Source organism: Mesoplodon densirostris, chromosome 9 (genome assembly GCF_025265405.1).
Source record: "Mesoplodon densirostris isolate mMesDen1 chromosome 9, mMesDen1 primary haplotype, whole genome shotgun sequence".
In the NCBI taxonomy this organism is placed as follows: Eukaryota; Metazoa; Chordata; class Mammalia; order Artiodactyla; family Ziphiidae; genus Mesoplodon; species Mesoplodon densirostris.
The window spans coordinates 44,978,186-44,999,311 of NC_082669.1; the positions used below are offsets into that span (position 1 = coordinate 44,978,186).

Below are 21,126 nucleotides of genomic sequence, written 5' to 3' on the forward strand. Positions count from 1 at the left end.
AATATTCATAATTTCAAAGAATTTTTAAAGCAGGTAATAAAATATTGTGTCTAATACGATCACTTTCATTAAATATGTATGTCCATATGTATTCATTTGTAATGGGAATCCCCTGAAAGTACAGTCAGTTCTGCAATATTTTGAAAGTACAAATTTGTTTCAACAGGATTAATATATTACGGAATAATTTGAGTGTGCCACCTATGTTTGTATGTGATTTTGTCAGGGATAAATTCCAGGTGAATACTAAAGGTAGCACCCAACTAAACAGAAAGGCTTAGGAAGACACAAAATGCACGCATCTGCGTGCACCTTAAACATCTACCAGTGTCCCCAGTCTACCTATGTGTTATGAACTATGGTATCCTGACCTCTGGTTTTACAACTTTCTGTATGATTTCAGATAAGCCTCCTCCCATACTCCAGAGTAACTCACAATCTGCAACTCTTCCAAGGCCCGCTTCCACGAACAGAGGTCAGGTCAGGTCCTTTTCAAGATGAAATACCATATTTATTGTAGTATTTATGCATTTCTTCACCATATAACGTGTCAACTACAAATTGGCACTTGCCATTGGTACTTGCCATCTACCTCTACAAGGATTAAATCATGTGCTGCTGCAGCTGCTGACTTTCAACACCCCCTGAAAGGAGCTCAGGGTGGAGAGCAGAAATGAGGCACTCTGTGCTCTGGGAAAAACTGGCAAAACAGGTCTTCAGATAGTTAGATACTTTCAGGAGCTGATTTTATGAGCCCAATTCTTGTATCTCCTCATATCTAGAAAAGCACTAAAATCCCGTATGGCGACATCTGTTCCTCGTGACTAGCAGTAACCATCACGAGACTAGCAGAAACCTTCTACAAAAAATATGTGCTTGATTGCATGTACACCCCTTCACCAAAATCACATATATACTGACCTTCCCCCCTACCTCTTTGGAGCAGTTTTTCAGAGCTATCTGAAGTGCTGTCTCCCGAGCTATAGTCCTCATTTTGCCCCAGATAAAACTTAACTTGCAACTCTTAAGTTGTGCATTTTTTTTTAAGTCGACATATGCATGTGTAAAAGTGTGCTACCATTTTTATTAGGTTCCGATTTTTTTCTACTTGTGAACCATTAAGACATTTTTGAGTATTGCACTCTAATCCCATTTTTCTCATTAGCCCCATGGTTTTTATTGCACAAACTTGCATAATGCAGTGATTTTTAGCAACAAGTATGTCATATGACAGTGGAACTGATTATACATATATCAAAATATTAGTAGTGTCTCTGGGTAGTAACTTATTTGTTGCTTATCTATAGTATCTACTTATTTCTCTTAAAACAACCATGTATTAATAATCTAATTAAATCTACATAAACATTTTTAAAAGATGAGGTGGTAGCCAAAGCATGACCACAGCTTTTCTAGGTGGAGGGCTACTCAGGAAAGCTCCACTTACTCACTGGTGATGCAATCAATTAAGGGCTTTCTAGTCTACCTAAGAGGCACAGTCAAGGTATACTCCTCCTGGAAAACAGAGATAAGGTCTCTCAGCAACATCTTAACAGCTTCTTCAGAGTCCCCATTAGTGCTAAGAAGAATACAGATGTGAATAGTTGAGATCCATTAAACAATGCAAATCATGCAAGAAGCTACATGCCCCTAAATTGGTTTTCAAACATTCAGACATTAACATGATACACATCCAGAAATATATAGGCAGTCACCAGTAAGATATATTCAGTGCTTATTAACTTTTGAGCTTAGTCTTATTAAGTGAGATTAGAACACCTTGTCTTTTCAGGAAATGTGACTCTTTGGGGAGACTACAAACCTGAACACGATGTGAATTTCAAAAGGGAGAGAAAAAAATGTATTTTCCTCATGTGATTCGAGTTTTGAATTTCCACCCACTTTTTCAGAGCGAACTTTCACCTGTTATCACTTTTTTTTCCTTCTCCTTTCCAAGGAGGGATCATGTGGTTTTGTTTGTCTTTTTTCTTTTTTAATGATAAATTATTCCACCTGCTGCCAGACTCCACTGTTTATCCTTGATTTGGGCAGCAGCCCTTCCTCCCTTCCCCTTCCCCCACGTGTGCTGTTTCTGGGACAGCGTCCCTGAACTCTGAACTCATTCCTGATTGATCCTTGTACTTTCCTGTCTCTCCACACAGAATCTGCTGTTGGCTGTGCTCTGTGGGGCTTTGTTTTTAGCTGTTCTCTGACAAAGGGCTTGATCTGTGCAGCACATCTCGTCCTCTTTGTTCAGCCTCTGGCTTCAACCACTGAATCACAAATACTCTCCAGCTGGGAGTCAGACAAGGGCAGAGATGAAGAACCCAGAAGCCCAACAGGATGTTTCGGTTTCCCAGGGAATTCGCATGATGTTTTACGTGATGAAGCCCAATGAAACGTCATTTGAAACCCTGGAAGAGGTGCCTGATTATGTACAAAAGGTGAGACTCTTAGGTTGCTTCTGTGTCCTGGCTATCGTAAACAGAGCTTCAATGAACATTGTAGTACATGACTCTTTTTGAATTATGGTTTTCTCAGGGAGGTGGATGGACCTGGAGTCTGTCATACAGAGTGAAGTAGGTCAGAAAGAGAAAAACAAATACTGTGTGCTAACACATATATATGGAATCTGGAAAGGTTCTGAAGAACCTAGGGGCAGGACAAGAATAAAGACGCAGATGTAGAGAATGGACTTGAGGACACGGGGAGGGGGAAGGGTAAGCTGGGATGAAGTGAGAGAGTGGCATGGACATATATACACTACCAAATGTAAAATAGATAGCTACTGGGAAGCAGCCACACGGCACAGGGAGATCAGCTCGGTGCTTTGTGACCACCTAGAGGGGTGGGATAAGGAGGGTGGGAGGGAGATGCAGAGGGAGGGGATGTGGGGATATATGTATATGTACAGCTGATTCACTTTGTTATACAGCAGAAACTAACACACCACTGTAAATCAATTACACTCCAATAAAGATGTTAAAAAAAAATGGGTGAGACTCTCTGGGAAGAGGCTACTCTTGCTTTTCTCTTAATAAGAAGTAAGTTATACATTTTGGTGTTTCGTTCATGTTCATTCTTCAAATAATTCTAATAAAAAATAATAGTTTCAAAAAAGCATGGGGCAAAAGTAGAATTCCACTTGAATTGAATCTCCATGCAGTATCCATGACCATCTTCTCCTATTAAACTTGTCTTCCCTGATATGTTACTCCAGACTGTGATAAAACTTTAAAAAAGTTTCCTGGACACAGTGGCCTTACAAATTTAGCTGTTAGAAGCTCAGTACCTAGTGGTTATGTGACATCACTAAACTTTGTAACAATTTTGTTTCTAAAGGGAAAACTTGTCTACCACCTCCCAGGAACGATTTGCTCTTTATTTTAGCAGCATAGTTCTGCAGAATGTATACACAGCTGACTGAGTTCAACCCTGACTTCCCAAGTCTCAGTTTAAACCAGGTTTTCTTTGAAACTCAGGTGTTCAGAGGCATGCTTCACTTCCGGTTCCTGCCTATGATTGGAAGTGGAAATATCCAGAATTAGAACTTGAATGTTTAAGTTCCCCACCCTGTCAAAGTTGTTCCTACAACACTTACTAGTTGAGATCAGAAATAGAAAAAAGAATGACATCAGAGAATATGTTCTTGGGAGTTCAGTTTAGAAAACTTCAGTACTCATGATTAGCTTCCAAATGAGTGAAACCTATAACTTTTTCAGGATTTGATATCACTCCTTCTTTCTGATTTTTTAAAGAAAAAAATGTGATACTTGCATCTTCATAAATCATTTTATTTTAATATTATGATACCAAACCTAGTCCAATATTTGTCAATTGTGGATGACAAGAATTTTTTTCTGTGACATAAGAAAAAAATACTGTATGAATAAAACTTGATGCCTAAAACAAGCATTTAAAATGACCTCATTCTCTGAAATACTCAGAAGCAAATATTTTGTTCTTACAGTTTCAATTTTGTGATTCCTGTAATTCTAATATGAAAAACTAGAATCATGTGCATCCTTAAGGAAAGCCTGTTAAAGTGGGCCTTAGGCATGTAGATAATAGACTTCTTATTATTGCACTTATTTTCAAATGTATTTTTTTAGATCTAACTTGAAACACGTCCTGCCTAATCTTTTTATTTTCTTGGCACAATAATCATTGTTACATCTATAGTTATATTTCATGTCCAAACTGGATGATAGAATTTGAGCACCTGTTTAGTGCGTGTCTGAAATAATCAGATTTCTTTGCCTGTTGGGAGGAAGTGATCCTCTAGGATAGGTATATACCTTTTCTGCTAAGAACTATCACTCTGGGCCTCCCACTTTGGGAATGACTAATCAGGAAACTTGGAAGAATTTCATACCGAGGACAATAGCATCTCTTTTCTGCAATTTCCTTTCCAGGCAACTCCATTTTTTATTTCCTTGATGCTGCTTGAACTGGTTGTCAGCTGCATTCACAAAGGGAAGCCATCGGGTCCTTTGGATGATGCCTTAACATCGATATCAGCCGGTGTTCTGTCTCGGCTTCCGAGGTGAGTTAGCTGGTTAGCAACACTGAGTGAATAAACTGAAATTCTCCAAGTAAGATTGAAAAGAAACCCATTATATGGAGAATTGGTCTATTTTCACATACATCCCCAAATAACTCAGTTACTGTCATTATTTAACCTTTTGATGCTTTGTTCATCATGGATTTTTTTACATTTGTTATTAAAAATATTGCTCTAAGTATTATTTATCTTAATTACTGAATTTATTGGTGCCTTCTTAAATTTTGTGCCCACGACAAGTGTTTTACTTGTATTACGCTAGTCCCAGGCCTCAGGGACGTTGTAGTTATCTACTGGAAAATTAATTTGGCCTCAGGTAAATTCACATGCTGTAGCAATCTGGGGTGCAGACACTCCCTACTCAAAGTCATACAAAGCTCTGGATTACTACAGTGGTCTCTTAAGTGGTATCATTGTCTCTAGTCCTACTTCATTTACAGCCAAACATTTCCATAATTGAATCTGGTGGAAACTTTTCATAGGTTCCTTATAGCCTGAGGAATATTTCTTGCCTGATCTTTGGAGGCCATTGTTTATCCAGCTTTGCTTCTGGTCCTTTCTTTCTTCTTCCCCCTTTGCAGTAGTTGTTCCCTCCATACTCTGCTACTTGCCATTACCCAGATGTCTCACGTGGTCATCCGAGTGGCCAACTCCCATTCATTTCTTAAGTCTAAGCATAGACTTCTCTTAAAGAGTCATACTCTTCAGCAAATCTTGCCTGTTTTCCAACCCTATTTTAGGCACCACTTCACTATGGGCTCTATTCACCGTGGAGTATTGTGCTTACCCCATAATAGAATTGTCACATGATATTAAACTTACCTGTTTGCCCTTCCTGCAGGCTTGCATGCAACTTGAGAAACAGGTGTTCTTTTAGTTTTAACTCCTATGCCTGGAATGATGTCTGATACATGGTCGATTTTTTTTAAAAAAAACACCTAACATTCCTATAGTGTTATGTTGATGGTGAAGCCTGAGGATGAAGGGACCAAAAAACAGTGAACAATAAATGACCCACTACTGTTTAGAAAGTAAATTGTAGTGTGTTTAGAGGAGATACCAATGAATGGAAGGCTCTTCAGTATATGAGAGTTTTCCAAAGAGCAGAGGGTAAGGGAAGATTCCCTTAGAAGTCTGTGCTTTGCCTTGCCGAAGAATGTTCTCATTCCTGCTTCCCACCCATTGCTTCTTTTACTGTTTTAAGAGCTTTACTTCTAACCAGTGCTCATTGCTTTGGAATGTTTGTATGAACCGCCCAGTGGGAAACCAAGGTGGATTTTTTAAAAATAAAATGAAAACTTAATGATATCTGAGGAAAGGTAAAATAATTTCATGTAATTGCATAAAATTGTTTAGATAGAAAGTAAACCTAAATGTAAAATATTTTTCATAAATGTTACTATGAAAAAGATAGGATAATAGTTATAAAATAGTAATAGTAATAATCATCATAAGAATCTCTAAAAAACTACTCATATGGTTGCACATTCCTGTCAGAATCAGAGAATAATATCTCAAATTATTCTCAGTTAATTTCCAGAATACTGTAATTAAGAGTTTACAACTACCCATAATTTCCTCTATTTCATGTCTGCCTTGAGCAGAACTGAACAAGAAATACATTCAACATACTCAAGGGACATGTATATTTGGTTATTGAAAAATACCCAGTTGGTTACAATAATTCACTCTGAGAAAGTTAAGTGAATAGGTTTATGGAAATTGGACGGTTGATGAACTGTCAAAATAACTTGATAACTGAGAAGTGCCCTGCAGGTACAATTATGGATCACATATTTTGTTGAGCTGGAATGAATCTATTAAGAACTCAGGGAGACATCAAGTTGAATGAATGCTTCAGCATTTCTTTTACTTTCTTAAGTTTGACTTTGGTCACAAGTGAGATTAGATTCTTCTCTTATAATATTGTAACAACTAGAAATATAAACTGTATCCTCAGTACTCTATTTCTGTTCAACACTGTGATTAAAAGAAAAAAAAAGGTACAGAGTTCTAACAGGAGACCCAATGAGTAAATAGATATTTCTGCTAAAAAAGAAACCCCCAAATATAAGGGAAATGGCGGGGTATGGGGGAGAGAGAGAGAGACAGAGACAGAGACAGAGAGAGGAACCAAAACAAACCAGTCCTTCAGGGATAAGCCTGCAGTTCTTTTTCTTCACATCCCACTACTCATAACACTCCTTAAGCTAACACAAGCTTGAACTCTGGTGCCCTTTGAAAGAAAGGGAAAAGGTTGTGAACTTGAATTTGGAGCATATTTTTCTATAGTTGTATTTTGAATGAGAACAGCATCTTGCTTCTTTTTTGTTCACAATCCTAAATTATGAAATGTGGATAACTTTGTAAGTTTTATAAAGAATTTTATCTTTCGTAGTCTTATGTGAAAGATCTCAGCAAAGCAAATTATTTGAAAATAAAATTTTAAAATATTTCTGTTTACTTTGTTGCTATTAAAAAAAATTCACAGATATAAGCAGAGAAGGAAAGCTGATCCTCAGGATGCACTCCCCTCAATCCCCTTTCAGCACAAGATGAGAAGGGGGATTTGACAGAAACTCTTAGAACAATATTTCAGTTGAAGCCACAGCATCAAGGGGAATCCTCCTGCAAATCGTTAACAGCTGAAGGTTAGATTAACACGGCATTGATCATACCCTCTCCGAGGGACTAATTTCACTTTCTATACCAACAACAGGGGCTTGCCACGTCCTTAAAATACATGATTGCAAGAAAAATGGTAGTATACCATTTGTTAATCCCTTTGTGAGGAATTATACTTTGGATGATAATTTGAAATAGACATGTGGCCTCTGAAAAAAGAAGTTGGGGAAATCAAAGTGCAACCATGAACATGTTTTTCCACTTTGCCATTCATGTAATGGAAATGCTGTGTGCAGACTTTGAGGAAAAACAATGTTTATCTGAGGATCTCAATTTTGTTATTACATAAAAGTCAAAGTACCTTGAAGATTGGTAGCATACTTACCATATTGATGGAAAAGATATATGTGTATCTTTTCAAATCTTTATGTAAGGGAAAATATTCATCATAGACAAGATTGTACCTTGTTTACGAGCCTGTCGGACAGACCATGATATGTAATAAAAGTCCATCTGTCCTAAGAACCAGATTCTGGGCAGGCCTGCATCTGTTTTACTCTTCTAGAATCCAGGAGGCAGACTTCCTAGTCAGAATCTAGTCCTGAAATTATAGACAGATATGTGTATTTATTGTAGTTAAATGCAGTGTATCATATGCAGATAATCTGCCTTTCTATCAATTACTTGCATTTGTCACTACAAAAAATTAAACTAAACAAAATATTGACTAAATCAATTTTTAAAAATCTATCTGAAACTTCTGAAATATCCTGCTACTGACTGAAATGCTAATGAGTGAAAAATAATTACTTTTTTTTTTTCTTGCTTGTTGAAGCAGAACTCAGTTTCCAATCCTTCATTAGAAAATCGGGACTTCAATTTGTTACTTCCTTCCAATGTTTCTGCTTCCATAAATTGCATCCTCCCCAGAGAAATTTTATTCCTGATATAATATCTACAGTATGTTTGTTTTTAATGGGTTCATTTATTCTGTTGAAACAGCAGATTATAAATCAAATTGCAATAGGTTGGAGGGATAATTTAAGCAGGTAAATTTTCAAATGAGTTGGGGACACTCTACTTTTAATACACATGGGTCCCTGCCAATTTTTACTATGGAGCTAGGTCTGCAGTGTTGGACCAAAGGTATCTACAGTTTTACTGGCCATGGCTGCCATGGAATTTTCCACTCCTGACAAGAAAGTTTCAATTCATTAAAAAAAAAAAAAAAAAATTAAAGAGGAGGAAATTAAACTTCTTTGAGATACTTTTGACTTCTTGGGGTGGGACTAGAGAATAAAGGAAAATTGTGTACTGCACTTTTACACTAGACTTTAGTAGCAGAGGCAATACTGTTTTTGGCAATGTGGACTTCTGACAAACAAGTACCTGTCATTTGGGATGATGACTTTAGTCAACAGTTATTCATTGTCCTAAGTAAGAGATAAATTCATTTATGTAATGTTAATAATGGTATTTTATTATGAATATTAACATATTTTTATTAACTTAGAAAATTATGAAACAAACACCCCATGTGAACAAAATATATCTAAAAAATCTGCTGGTTTGTTATTTTTGCTAGAGAGAATGCCCCCTTAACTTTTACATGTCCCCTTAACTTTTACCTTAGAAACCTTATAAATAGACTTTGTTATTAATGGTGTGACTTCAGAGCTAGCTCTTAGACTATCCTTCCCAAATGAATGCAAGCTTCCTTGCACTTATTAGTCTGGCTTTGCGTGCTTATTCAGTAGAGTAATTGAATTACTTGAAGTAATTTACTTCTTGCAAAGTAAAAGATGTAGCACATTTACTTCTTCCAAATCCACCACATTGTGTTTAGAAAAGTCTATGGTTTTGTGGTTGTTTTAAAAAGAAATTAAATTAAATGATTGTTTCATAAATGTCATTTCACAGTAGGAAATAGCAGTACAAATGTCTGCCTGCAGAAGGTAGAGCTTGTGTTATGTATTTTGTTATTACTGAGCAAAAATCAATATTCCACTAGATGGAGCAAAAGTGGCAGTAGCTTTACAGATAGAGAGTGCAAGTTCCTGGGCCAGGTATAAGAGATTTTGAAATAAATAATGCAATTTCTCAGAAAAACCAATATATATATAGTTATATATATAAAATATAGTTATATATATATTAATTTATTTATAACTTCGTGAAACTTGTAAGGGCATTTCAAATGATCTCATTTAAATGTTGGTTTATTTTCTAATTTATGACAAGATTGTTAGAAATAAAAAGTCTAATTTATTTTTTTCAATTTTGCATAATCTGGCCAAATTTCTCTAATGGCAGGTATAAAATAGTACAAGTTGGCAGATGTCTGTGAACACTGAGTACGTAATTCAACTTAGTCTGAAAAGTTGCTTTGAAATTTTAACAGTTTGCAATGAGAGCCTTACATCAAATTTCATTTGCTTGATTAATGATTAGAGCATGAGAGTATTTGAGAGCTAGATAATTTCAGGGTCCATTCAGCCTAATGCCCTCATGTCAAATTAGCTGGGAGATAGTGAGATGGTGAACGACCTGTCCAGTGTTACTTTTCTCTACTTTTGATGATGGGAACATTCAAACTCAGATGACTTTGATAACAAATTAGCTTTGTAATTCTCAATCCTCAAATAATATTTATTCTCATTTATTGATTATTGAAAACTTTCAACATTATAAAGTAACTTTATATTTTTAAAAATCCATCATTATTACTGGAATACTATTTTGGTACCTTACCAGATTTTACAGTCACTAAACATTGACAGGACAGATTTTATTTTTATTGAAGTGTAGTTGATTTACAGTGTTGTGTTAATTACTGCTGTACAGCAGAGTGATTCAGTTATACATATATATACACACACACACACACATATATACATTCTTTTTTAAAATATTCTTTTCCTTTATCATAGGATATTGAATATAGTTCTCTGTGCTATGCAGTAGGACCTTGTTGTTTGTCCATTCTATATATAAAAGCTCACATCTGCTAACCCTAATCTCCCACTCCATCCCTCCCCTAACCCCCTCCCCCTTGGCAACCACCAGTCTGACAGCACACATGTCTAGTGTGGACAGAAATGCTTACATAAAACACATGAAAAATTAACTGTCTTTCATTTGCCAGAAGATATACTTCAGACCCAAGAGAAATAGCTATTTGGGGGGAATTTATAAAGAATATAGGACAAAATGGGAGGGGAGTCTCTACACATACAGGTTGTTAATTAGAGGAGTCTAATGCCTCCTTATATTTAGATTATTTTCTTGGTCTTGCATTCAAACTTAATGAATAAAAGGGATCTAGCATTTTGGTTATTCAAAGCCCCTGTGCTACCTAATTTCCATCTCCACATGATAAAGTAAGCTCACTATATATGCATATTACATATGTCTCTTTCCACAGGATAGGGGTTAGAGTTGTCATTTGAATTCCAGAGTGCAGAGTCATATGCTGGGATTGGGGGCTGGGAGAGAATGAAGGAATTGGGAAGAGAAAGAGGAAGAGGGTTAGTTTTATGATTCAAGGTCTGGTGGGAACATTTTTGAAAATATAGGTGCTATTTCCTGCAATCAAGGGCTTTCCAGAGCTTGATAATCATTTCCCAGGTGTATCTCTTGCCGAATTGTTTTTAGTTGTGGGCACTCCATGGCTGTTTTTTCCCATTTATGATGGAAGAGGATCATATTCATCTTGCTGATAGAGAACTGGGAATTTAATTCCCACAGCTTCTCCACTCTTTCCCTTCACCTTGAGGAAAGTTTGGCTTTGTGCTAAGGTGTGAAAAAAAAAAAAGTAAAAGCCTTGACTGTAGTGTGTAAGGCATATTTCAGCTCGATTTGTGTCAACCCTAATAAGTAAGTTGACAGAATAATAAATTGGGTGTCTGCTCAAGACCTGGCACCTGTACAGGAAATAAAGTATTTCAATTACAGGCAGGTTCTTTTTGTTTTACACATGGAAGTTTTCCAGGGACCGTCTTCCTATTATTGAAGTTTTGATATCTGAAAGCCTATTTCAATTGTCACTAGAAAACTGACAAGAAAGACAGCAACTTTAAAAAGAGATACTGAACTGGTGGGACATTGATGAGGCAGGTGGCTGTAGTTGCCCTCTTCACCAATGTGTCCTCCCTTTCTTGTGCTGTGCCTGGCACCTAGCAGGCACTTAATATGAATTTTTTGAATGATTGAATGAATCCATGAATTGACCTGCTTTGACACCATGTAGTAAAGCAGATATAAAAAAAAACTAGATTATTTCAACTTTCTATTGCATTTTCCTAAGTTTTAATTTTTCTTTCTAGATCAGTCTTTTTTAGGGTTATCAACTGGGGCAGTTTTGCCCCCGGGAGACATTTGGACATTTTGTTGTCACACCTGGGTGGAGGGCTGTGCTACTGGCATCTAGTGGGAGAGGCCAGGGATGCTTCTGAACATCCTACAATGCACAGGATAGGCCCGCACAACAAAGAATCATTTGGCCCAAATAGCATCAGTGTCAAACTTTAGAATTTCTGTTTTAGAAAAATTAAGTTAGACCATATAAAATTGATATTATTCACCATTTTTTTCCTAAAACTTGAATTTTATGTCGTTAATCCTCTACTAATGAGTACTAAGGAGCAATTATAAGGTTTCATAATTTGGGTAATAGTTTTCACAGGACAGACCCCTACAACAAAGAATTATCTTGTCCAAATGTCAATAATGACACTGTTCAGAAGCCTTAGTCTAGATGTATAAGAATTACCAACCAAGCTAACATGCTTCAAAATAAAATTCGTTCTATTCCCCCTACCCTGATAAATAACCTGGATGACAAATTGGAAGACACATTTCAAATTTCAAGTTCTTGGATTCCTCAGAGTTCCAGAACAGGGTGAAAGCCCCTGGCCCATGGCCTGTCCTGTCTCATGAGGGACCTCACACACCTGTGTGTGCACACCCCAGACTGCTCGTCCCAGCTCTGTCTATGGGTCCAAAGAAGCCACTTTTATCTGCCTTGTCATGTTGAGGACTTTACACACCTGCATAGGTGGACCCTCTGGAGGCCTGGACCAGGAAAGAGGCCCATGCAGTCCTGAAAGCAGGCTCAGGGCCACTTGACAGGGGATTCTGGAGTATCCAGGGCATTGCCTGAGTTGTGACAGGGGTGCTGGGTAGGTAGTCTCCTTGGATCAAGGACTCACACTTAAGGACAAAATTGTTCTTTCCAACCATATAATTGTTGGAGGAGGTCATGGAGAGGATGCGACCCTGGTTGACCTATAAGCTGGACTTTACTTGCCCTTCCCCTTTCCCTTACTCTCTCCCCTGTCCATGGAATGTAAGTTCCACCTACAATCCCATGCTAACAGCTGTTTCAAGGATGCAGCCTTGAGAGAGTAAGGTGGTGTTGAGACCATCTGGACTGAATAAGTGACTTGAACCCAGTTAAGACCTTTCTAGAAAATTTTAACATTCTGGAGTGAGAGTATGGACATTTACATGTTTTGCAGCCACCAAAGAGAAAACTCGTCTCTAAGTTCCTTGTTTGTTAAAACTGCCACTTCCCAGTCTGGAGTGTTCTGTCTCTTTCTTTAGTTGCTTCTTACCCTCAGTGTATGGGGACCAATTTACAAACCTAGAGTAATCTTAAATTGAAAACTGAGTTTTAAGATCTGATGATGTATAATCCTTTTTCAAAGTGTAGGTATTTGGCATTTCTATTAGTTATTTATATTAATGCTGTTGTGAAGAAGCCTAGTGTTTTATGTTACTGATTAAATAATAACTTGAAGGATTCAAAATGTGAGACAATTTTAAAGTTATTAAATCACAGTTAAAGTCATATCATAACTAACGTCAACATTAGATTAAAAGTAAACATCCGGGGCCTCCCTGGTGGCGCAAGTGGTTAAGAGTCCGCCTGCCGATGCAGGGGATACGGGTTCGTGCCCCGGTCTGGGAGGATCCCATATGCCGCGGAGCGGCTGGGCCCGTGAGCCATGGCCGCTGGGCCTGCGCATCCGGAGCCTGTGCTCCGCAACGGGAGAGGCCACAACAGTGAGAGGCCCACATACCGCAAAAAGAAAAAAAAAAAAAAAAAGTAAACATCCGGGTCTCCAACAAAACCAGTAACATGCTAATTCATAGACACTGACTATGTAAAGGGAAATACTAGTAAAATAATGAATTTTAACAATAAACTAATGAGCTGCTTCTTTGACTTTTATTTAAAGTTAGAATATTTCAGAACTTTCTCACTTGTTCATGGTTTATAAATAAATCTTTATTAGGTAGAATAATTCATTTTACATATAAGTGATAAATATTAATGAAAAAGTCAGTTCAATCATATCTATAAAAGTGATAAAAGGAATGATTGTCTTGAGTCTGATCCTAAATTTGATCACAGGGAATTTAAAAGGAAAAATACTACTCTTTATAAAATTGAAGTATATTATGTATATTTTTGAAATTTCTTGACATAAGAATTTACAGAAGCTTGGTAGAGTATGTGGTAAGAGATATGCTGTCTGGGTTTTAAAAACAATTGTTTATTTCTAGGGAAAATTTATTCCCTTATATTTTGAGATCCATAGTTTATATTACTATAAGAAATACTGATATGCTATGAGAATCCAATTTGTAGTCTTAAGAATAATATCTAGAAAACATAGTGTGTGTGTGTGTGTGTGTGAAAGAGAGGAGGGACTAGACAGGAAGAGAGAGAATAGAGTTAGTCAGAAGCAACTTTAAATCTAAAGGCAAACTTTATGGGATTAATATATTTTAAGGCAGTAGTCATTTTGCAGTCCCTTTAAAAATATGCTATTATAATTTTCTACTTTTTACATTCCCTTTAAAAAGCACCCTTCTTGTGTTCTTTACTAAGATTTAGAAATGACAGTCACAGAAAATAAGTCATAGTTTTGTCATTTTTATGTTATATGGTTTCCATGAAAAGTATTTTTAAGAGACATATAAAGGGAACTTCCTAAATTCCATGAAATAGGAGAATAATTGGCATCCATGATGCCTATGAAACAAAAGGAAACATCATGTGAATCATTTTGATACCAAGGAAATTGAGCCTCTTCAAAGGTATGATAGAGCAGTAAGAAACCAAGAGAAGGGGGAAAGGATTTTATTTTTATGTATGAACATATTAATTTTTAAATATTATCTAAAATGTTTTAGCATAATTTTACATCTAAAATACAGTATAATCATTGCTTATACATTTTATCTTTCCAGTTTGTTTTTCAGGAGCATTGAACTGACCAGTTACATTTATATCTGGGAGAACTACAGGCTCATCAGTTTGCCTTGGGATTCTCCATGGACTTGGTATTTAACTTTCTTGGGAGTTGACTTTGGTTACTACTGGTTTCATCGTATGGCTCATGGTAAGTTGCAAACCAAGACTTTTTTGATACTCAGCTTATGTTGAACTGTGTTTGCCACATAGTTGGTATTCAGTAAATATTTATTGAACAAGTGACTAAATGAATAACTTAGTTTATTTTACAGCATCTAAAGATTAATAATGAAAGTTCATTTTGTAATTTAAATGGAAACAATCTGAAGTCATTGTTGAAAAAAAGTGAGATTATAGAGGTACATTTTTCACACCTCTTGTATCTAATTTATTTTTAAAACCATTTAGAAAGTGCTGACTGTAGCATCACTTCACACCCCAATTATCACGGGTCTTTCAAGAGAGCTTTGTAACAGCATGGAATCCTAGGTAACCTGCTGTCATATGTAAGCCTGATTCATGTTCTTGGCAGTATTGCCATATTTACAAATGAAAATGCAATCAGCTAGACATTAGCCATAATGCACTTTAGTATGACCACAGCTTTGCAAAATTTCTCATCTGCTACAAAGCCTTCTTACGGTACTGGTTCACTGAACTTGCTTTTGGGGATTCTTGGCCACACCTTCCAAAGAAATGTTTTGTTATGGAATGGAAAATGGAAGAGCGTGGAGCTTTCTAAATCTCTCGTGGGATAAGCAGAAATCGGAGAACGATTGTAGAGCTAAGATGAACAAGTGGTCTCTAAGGAGGAATTAGGCATGCAAAATATTGCTGAAGGGAAACGGAGGAAAGTGCTAATTTGGAAAAACTACTGAAGAGCAGAACTCAGGATTTCAGTGGGTAGTTGGGTTGAGTGGGTGGGGAGGAAGGAAGGAAGAGGAAGAAACCTGGAATAATAATAAAAAATAGATGGGAGATGGAAAGAAGAGCTCTGAGATCAGGGTGAATAACTGAGCTATGTGTGTAGGAGTATGTGTGACCAAATATCCTTCCCAAGCAAGGATGAAGGAAATAGGAGTAGCATGGACAGCGTTATGCTTAAGGCAGTTAAACTTTAAACATGGCATTATTTTGTTAAGCACTTTAAACATGTACATTTAATGAAACTATAAAAAATGTTAATTCATTAAAAAATTTGGAGTGAACAGATAAACTAGAAAAAGTTATTTATTTTGTGTGTGATAACCTTTGTCTTTGAAAATAATAGGTCAGCTTCTTACATCATTTCCTTATATATAAACGTAAGAGGATACTCCCAAATTGAACATGATTAAGAATAAAATAGGGTTGATGTGGTAAACTTGGTATTTTATTTCAAAATAGTAGTTTTCTCCCTAAAATAAACCCATTGGCAATTTTCCTCACTTTCTATGCAGCAAGTGGGTAATGCAGAAAGCATTTACATTGTATTACTTAATTTCAGGAACCTTCTAATATCACACTGTCCTGTACAGATGTGTTTGTTTGGAAAATCTGCAAATTTGCTTAATATTTGAAAGCCCATTATAACAGGAAACAAAGAACCAACAGAATATTACCAAATATAAAACTTTAAAAAATATGTTGATTGTAAGTGCTCTCAGGGAATAGCAATAAAGTAAAATAATATATTAAAAACATGGAATCAAGGCTATTTAAAGTATGCTTCCCATTAGAAAATTTTGAACCAAGTCCAGTAAATGCAGGCATTAAAAAAATCTGAAAACCTGGAAAAACACTCACCACTTTCAGGCTATGAAGCTTACTCATAAGTTCAAAGACTTTTGACTTGTGATGGAAAGCTAGTTGGAAAAAAGTGATATTTCACTGTGCAAATATATAACATAGTTATAGACTATATTCCCCACACTGTACATTTCATACCCATGGCTCATTTATTTGAATCTGGAATTTTGTACCTCTTAATCTCCTTCACCTAATTCTTTCCTCCCCACCACCCCTATCCCCTCACAACTACCTGTTTGTTCTCTGTATCTATAACTCTGTTTCTGTTTTGTTATGTTTGTTTATTTGTTTTGTTTTTTTAGATTTCTCATATAAGTGAAATAATACAGTATTTGCCTTTCTCTGTCTGACTTATTTCACTTAACATAATACCCCTCTAGGTCCATCCATGTTGTCACAAATTGCAAGATTTCATTCTTTTTTATGGCTGACTAATATTCCATTATATATATACCACCTCTTCTTTATCCACTCATCTATGATGGGTGTTTAAGTTTCTTCCATTTCTTGGCTATTGTAAATTATGTTGCAATGAACATAGGGATGCATATATCTTTTCTAAGTACTGTTTTTGTTTTCTTGGGATAAGTACCCAGGTGTCGAATTGCTGGATTGTATGGTAGTTTTATTTTTAATTTTTTGAGGAATCTCCATGTTGTTTTCCATATTGGCTGTACCAATTTACATTCCCACCAACCGTGCACAAGGGTTCCTCTTTTTTCACATCTTAGATAACACTCCTTATTTGTTGTATTTTTGATAATAGGCATTCTGACTGGTATGAGATGATATCTCATTGTGGTTTGATTTGCATTTTCCTAAGGATTACTGATGCTGAACATCTTTTCATGTCCCTGTTGAACATCTATATGTCTTCTCTGGAAAATGTTTATTACAATATTCTGCCAATTTTAAAAATCAGGTTGCTTGTTTTTTTGATGTTGAGTTTCTATGAGTTCTTTGTATATTTTGGATATTAACACCTCATCAAATATATCATTTGTAAATATCTCCTCCATTCATTGGTGGCCTTTTCATTTTGTTGATAGTTTCTTCTGCTGTGCAAAAGCTTTTTAGTTTGGTGTAGTCCCATTTATTTATTTTTGTTTTTGTTTCCCTTGACTGAGGAGACACATTCAAAAAAATTTTTTTCTAAGACTGATGTCAAAGACAGTATTGCCTATGTTTTCTAGAATTTTTATGGTTTCAGGTCTTACATTTAAGTCTTTAATCCATTTGGAATTTATTTTTGTGCATGGTGTGTGAGAGTAGTTCAGTTTGATTCTTCTGCATATAGCTGTCCATTTTTCCCAGCACCATCTATTGAAAAGGCTATCTTTTCCCCATTGTATAATCTTGCCTCCTTTGTTGTAGACCAATTGCCCATATAAGTGTGGGTTCATTTCTGGGATCTCTATTCTCTTCCATTGATCTGTGTATCTCTTTTTGTGCCAGTACCATACTGTTTAGATGACTGTACCTTTGTAGTGTAGTTTGAAATCATGGTGTGTGATACCTCCAGCTTTGTTCTTCTTTCTTAATATTGTTTTGGCTGTTCAGGGTTTTTTGTGTTTCCATACAAATTTGTCTCGTTTGTGCCAAATATTTTTGCTCAAAAGGAGAATTTGAAAAAGTTTCTGTTACTAAAGGCATATGATGCATTAGCAAGTGAGATCTATGAGCAAAGCCATTTTAGACCACAAAAGGCCAAATCAAGTGGAATCTATCCTCTTTCACTTATTAAACAGGTGTAATTGTGACTGAATTTAGTGTCATAATATTAAAATCTACAATAAAAGAGACTAAGCATGGTGAAGTACTAGGAAAATACTCTAAGTGAAAATTCCAGCAAGAATCATTAACTAACTTAGAGACTTCTTTCTATAATTATAATCTTTTCATTCATGCATCTACTCATTCATGCCTTAACTTTTTCAACAAATGTTTAATGACCATCTATCTTATACGAACCCTATATTAGGCATCAGAGGTGGCTTGGATAATAACATATCTGAACACCAGTTGTTCATTTTATTATGGGTAAAAGACGTTAAAAATTAACTACAATAATGATAGGGGAAGTGCAAAGATGATTTTGGAGTGAATTCTTAAAATTCACAAAAGAAACTTTGTCCTTTGCATTGGCATTAGTTCTTAAATTTCCAAACTTCTGAATATGCTGATTAACCTTTCTCAAAGTGGTTATATAAAAACCAAATGGAATTATATTAAAAACTCATATTCCTTCAGACCCCAGGGAATATTCATTGGAGTGAGGTCTCATGGCATTCCTCACCTCAGTACCAAGACCCAGCTCTACCCAATAGCCTACAAACCCCAGTGTTGGAAGCCTCAGGCCAGACAACCAGTAAGACAGGAACACAATACCATTCATTAAAAAAAAAAAAAAAAAAAAATTAGATGGCAAAAAAATATGTCACAGATGAAGGAACAAGGTAAGAACCTACAAGACCAAATAAATGAAGAGGAAATAGGCAATCTACCTGAAAAATAATTCAGAGTAATGATAGTGAAGATGATCCAGAATCTCAGAAATAGAATGGAGGCATGGGTTAAGAAAATACAAGAAATGTTTAACAGAGATCTAGAAGAACTAAAGAACAAACAAACAGAGATGAACAACATAATAACTGAAATGAAAAATACACTAGAAGGAATCAATAACAGAATAACTGAGGCAGAAGAATGAATAAGTGAGCTGGAAGACAAAAGGGTGGAAATAACTGCCGAGGAACCGAATAAAGAAAAATAGACTGAAAAGAATTGAATACAATCTCAGTGACCTCTGGGACAACACTAAACATACCAACATTCGAATTACAGGGGTCCCAGAAGAAGAAGAGAAAAAGAAAGGGTCTGAGAAAATATTTGAAGAGATTATCCTGGAAAGCTTCCCTAACATGGGAAAAGAAATAGTCACCCAAGTCTAGGAAGCACAGAGAGTCCCATACAGGATAAACCCTAGGAAAAACACACCAAGACACATATTAATCAAACAAACAAAAATTAAATTCAAAGAAAAAAAAATAAAAGCAGGGAGGGAAAAACAAAAAATAACATACACAGGAGTCCCCATCAGGTATCTGCTGATTTTTCAGTGGAAACTCTGCAGGCCAGAAGGGAGTGGCAGGATATACTTAAAGTGATGAAAGAGAAAAACCTACAACCAAGATTACCCAGCAAGGATCTCATTCAAATTCGATGGAAAAGTCAAAAGTTTTTCAGGAAAGCAAAAGCTAAGAGAATTCAGCACCACCAAACCAGCTTTACAACAAATGCTAAAGAAACTTCCCTAAGCGGGAAACACAACAGAAGAAAAAGACCCACAAAACCAAACCAAAAACAATTAAGAAAATGGTAATAGGAACATACATATTGATAATAATGTTGAATGTAAATGGATTAAATGCCCCAACCAAAAGGCACAGACTGGCTAAATGGATACAAAAATAAGACCCATATATATGCTGTCTACAAGAGACCCACTTGAGACCTAAGGACACATGCAGATTGAAAGTGAAGGGATGGAAAAAGATATTCCATGCCAATGGAAATCAAAAGGTAGCTGGAGTAGCAATTCTCATATCAGATAAAATAGACTTGAAAATAAAAACTGTTACAAGAGGTACGGAAGGACACTACATAATGATCAAAGGACCAATCCAAGAAGAAGCTATAACAATTATAAATGTTTATGCACCCAACATAGGAGCACTTCAATACATAAGGCAAATGCTAACAATCATGAAAGGAGAAATCGACAGTAACACAATAATAGTAGGGAACTTTAACACCCCACTTACACCAATGGACAGATCATCCAAGCAGAAGATAAATAAGGAAACACAAGCTTTAAATGGCACAATAGACCAGATAGATCTAATTGATATTTATAGAACATTCCACCTGAAAGTGACAGAATACACTTTCTTCTCAAGTGCACATGGAACATTCTCCAGGATAGATCACATCTTGGGTAACAAATCAAGCCTTGGAAAATTTAAGAAAATTGAAATCATATCAAGCATCTTTTCTGACCACAATGCTATGAGATTGGAAATCAATTACAGGAAAAAAAACTGTAAAAAAACACAAATACATGGAGGCTAAACAGTGCACTATTAAATAACCAAGAGAACACTGAAGAAATCAAAGAAGAAATAAAAAGATACATAGAAACAAATAACAATGAAAACACGGTGACCCAAAACCTATGGGATGCAGCAAATACAGTTCTAAGAGGGAAGTTTATAGCAATTCAATCTCACCTCAAAAACCAAGAAAAATCTGAAATAAACTATCTAACCCTACACCTAAAACAACTAGAGAAATAAGAACAAAGAAAACCCAAAGTCAGAAGAAGGAAAGAAATAATAAAGATCAGAGCAGAAATAAATGAAATGGAAATGAAGAAAACAATAGCAAAGATCAATAAAACTAAAAGTTTGTTATTTGAGAAGTTAAACAAAATTGATAAACCCTTAGCCAGATTCATCAAGAAAAAATGGGAGAGGATGCAAATCAATAAAATTAGAAATGAAAAAGGAGCAATCACAACTGACACTGCAGAAATACAAAAGATTATAAGACTACTACAAACAACTATATGCCAATAAAATGGACAACCACGAAGAAATGGACAGATTCTTGGAAAGTTACAATTTTCCAAGACTGAACCAGGAAGAATTAGAAAATATAAACAGACCTATCACAGGTAATGAAAGTGAAAGCATAATTAAAAATCTTCCAACAAGCAAAAGTCCAGGATGATGGCATCAGATGCGAATTCTATCATTTAGAGAAGAGCTAACACCCATCCCTCTCTAACTCTTCCAAAAATTGCAGAGGGAGAAACACTTCCAAA

General features: G+C 35.9%; 1 protein-coding gene across 1 annotated transcript in view; it reads left to right on the top strand.

The window, feature by feature from the left end:
- Positions 1-2,318: 2,318 nt before the first annotated feature.
- AGMO (alkylglycerol monooxygenase) overlaps positions 2,319-21,126 on the top strand; it is a 353,562-nt gene continuing 334,754 nt past the window's right edge. The window contains exons 1-3 of the mRNA XM_060108676.1: positions 2,319-2,444; positions 4,416-4,546; positions 14,450-14,601. Of these exons, the coding sequence (XP_059964659.1) occupies positions 2,319-2,444; positions 4,416-4,546; positions 14,450-14,601 (409 nt within the window). The remainder of the gene's footprint in view (positions 2,445-4,415; positions 4,547-14,449; positions 14,602-21,126) is intronic.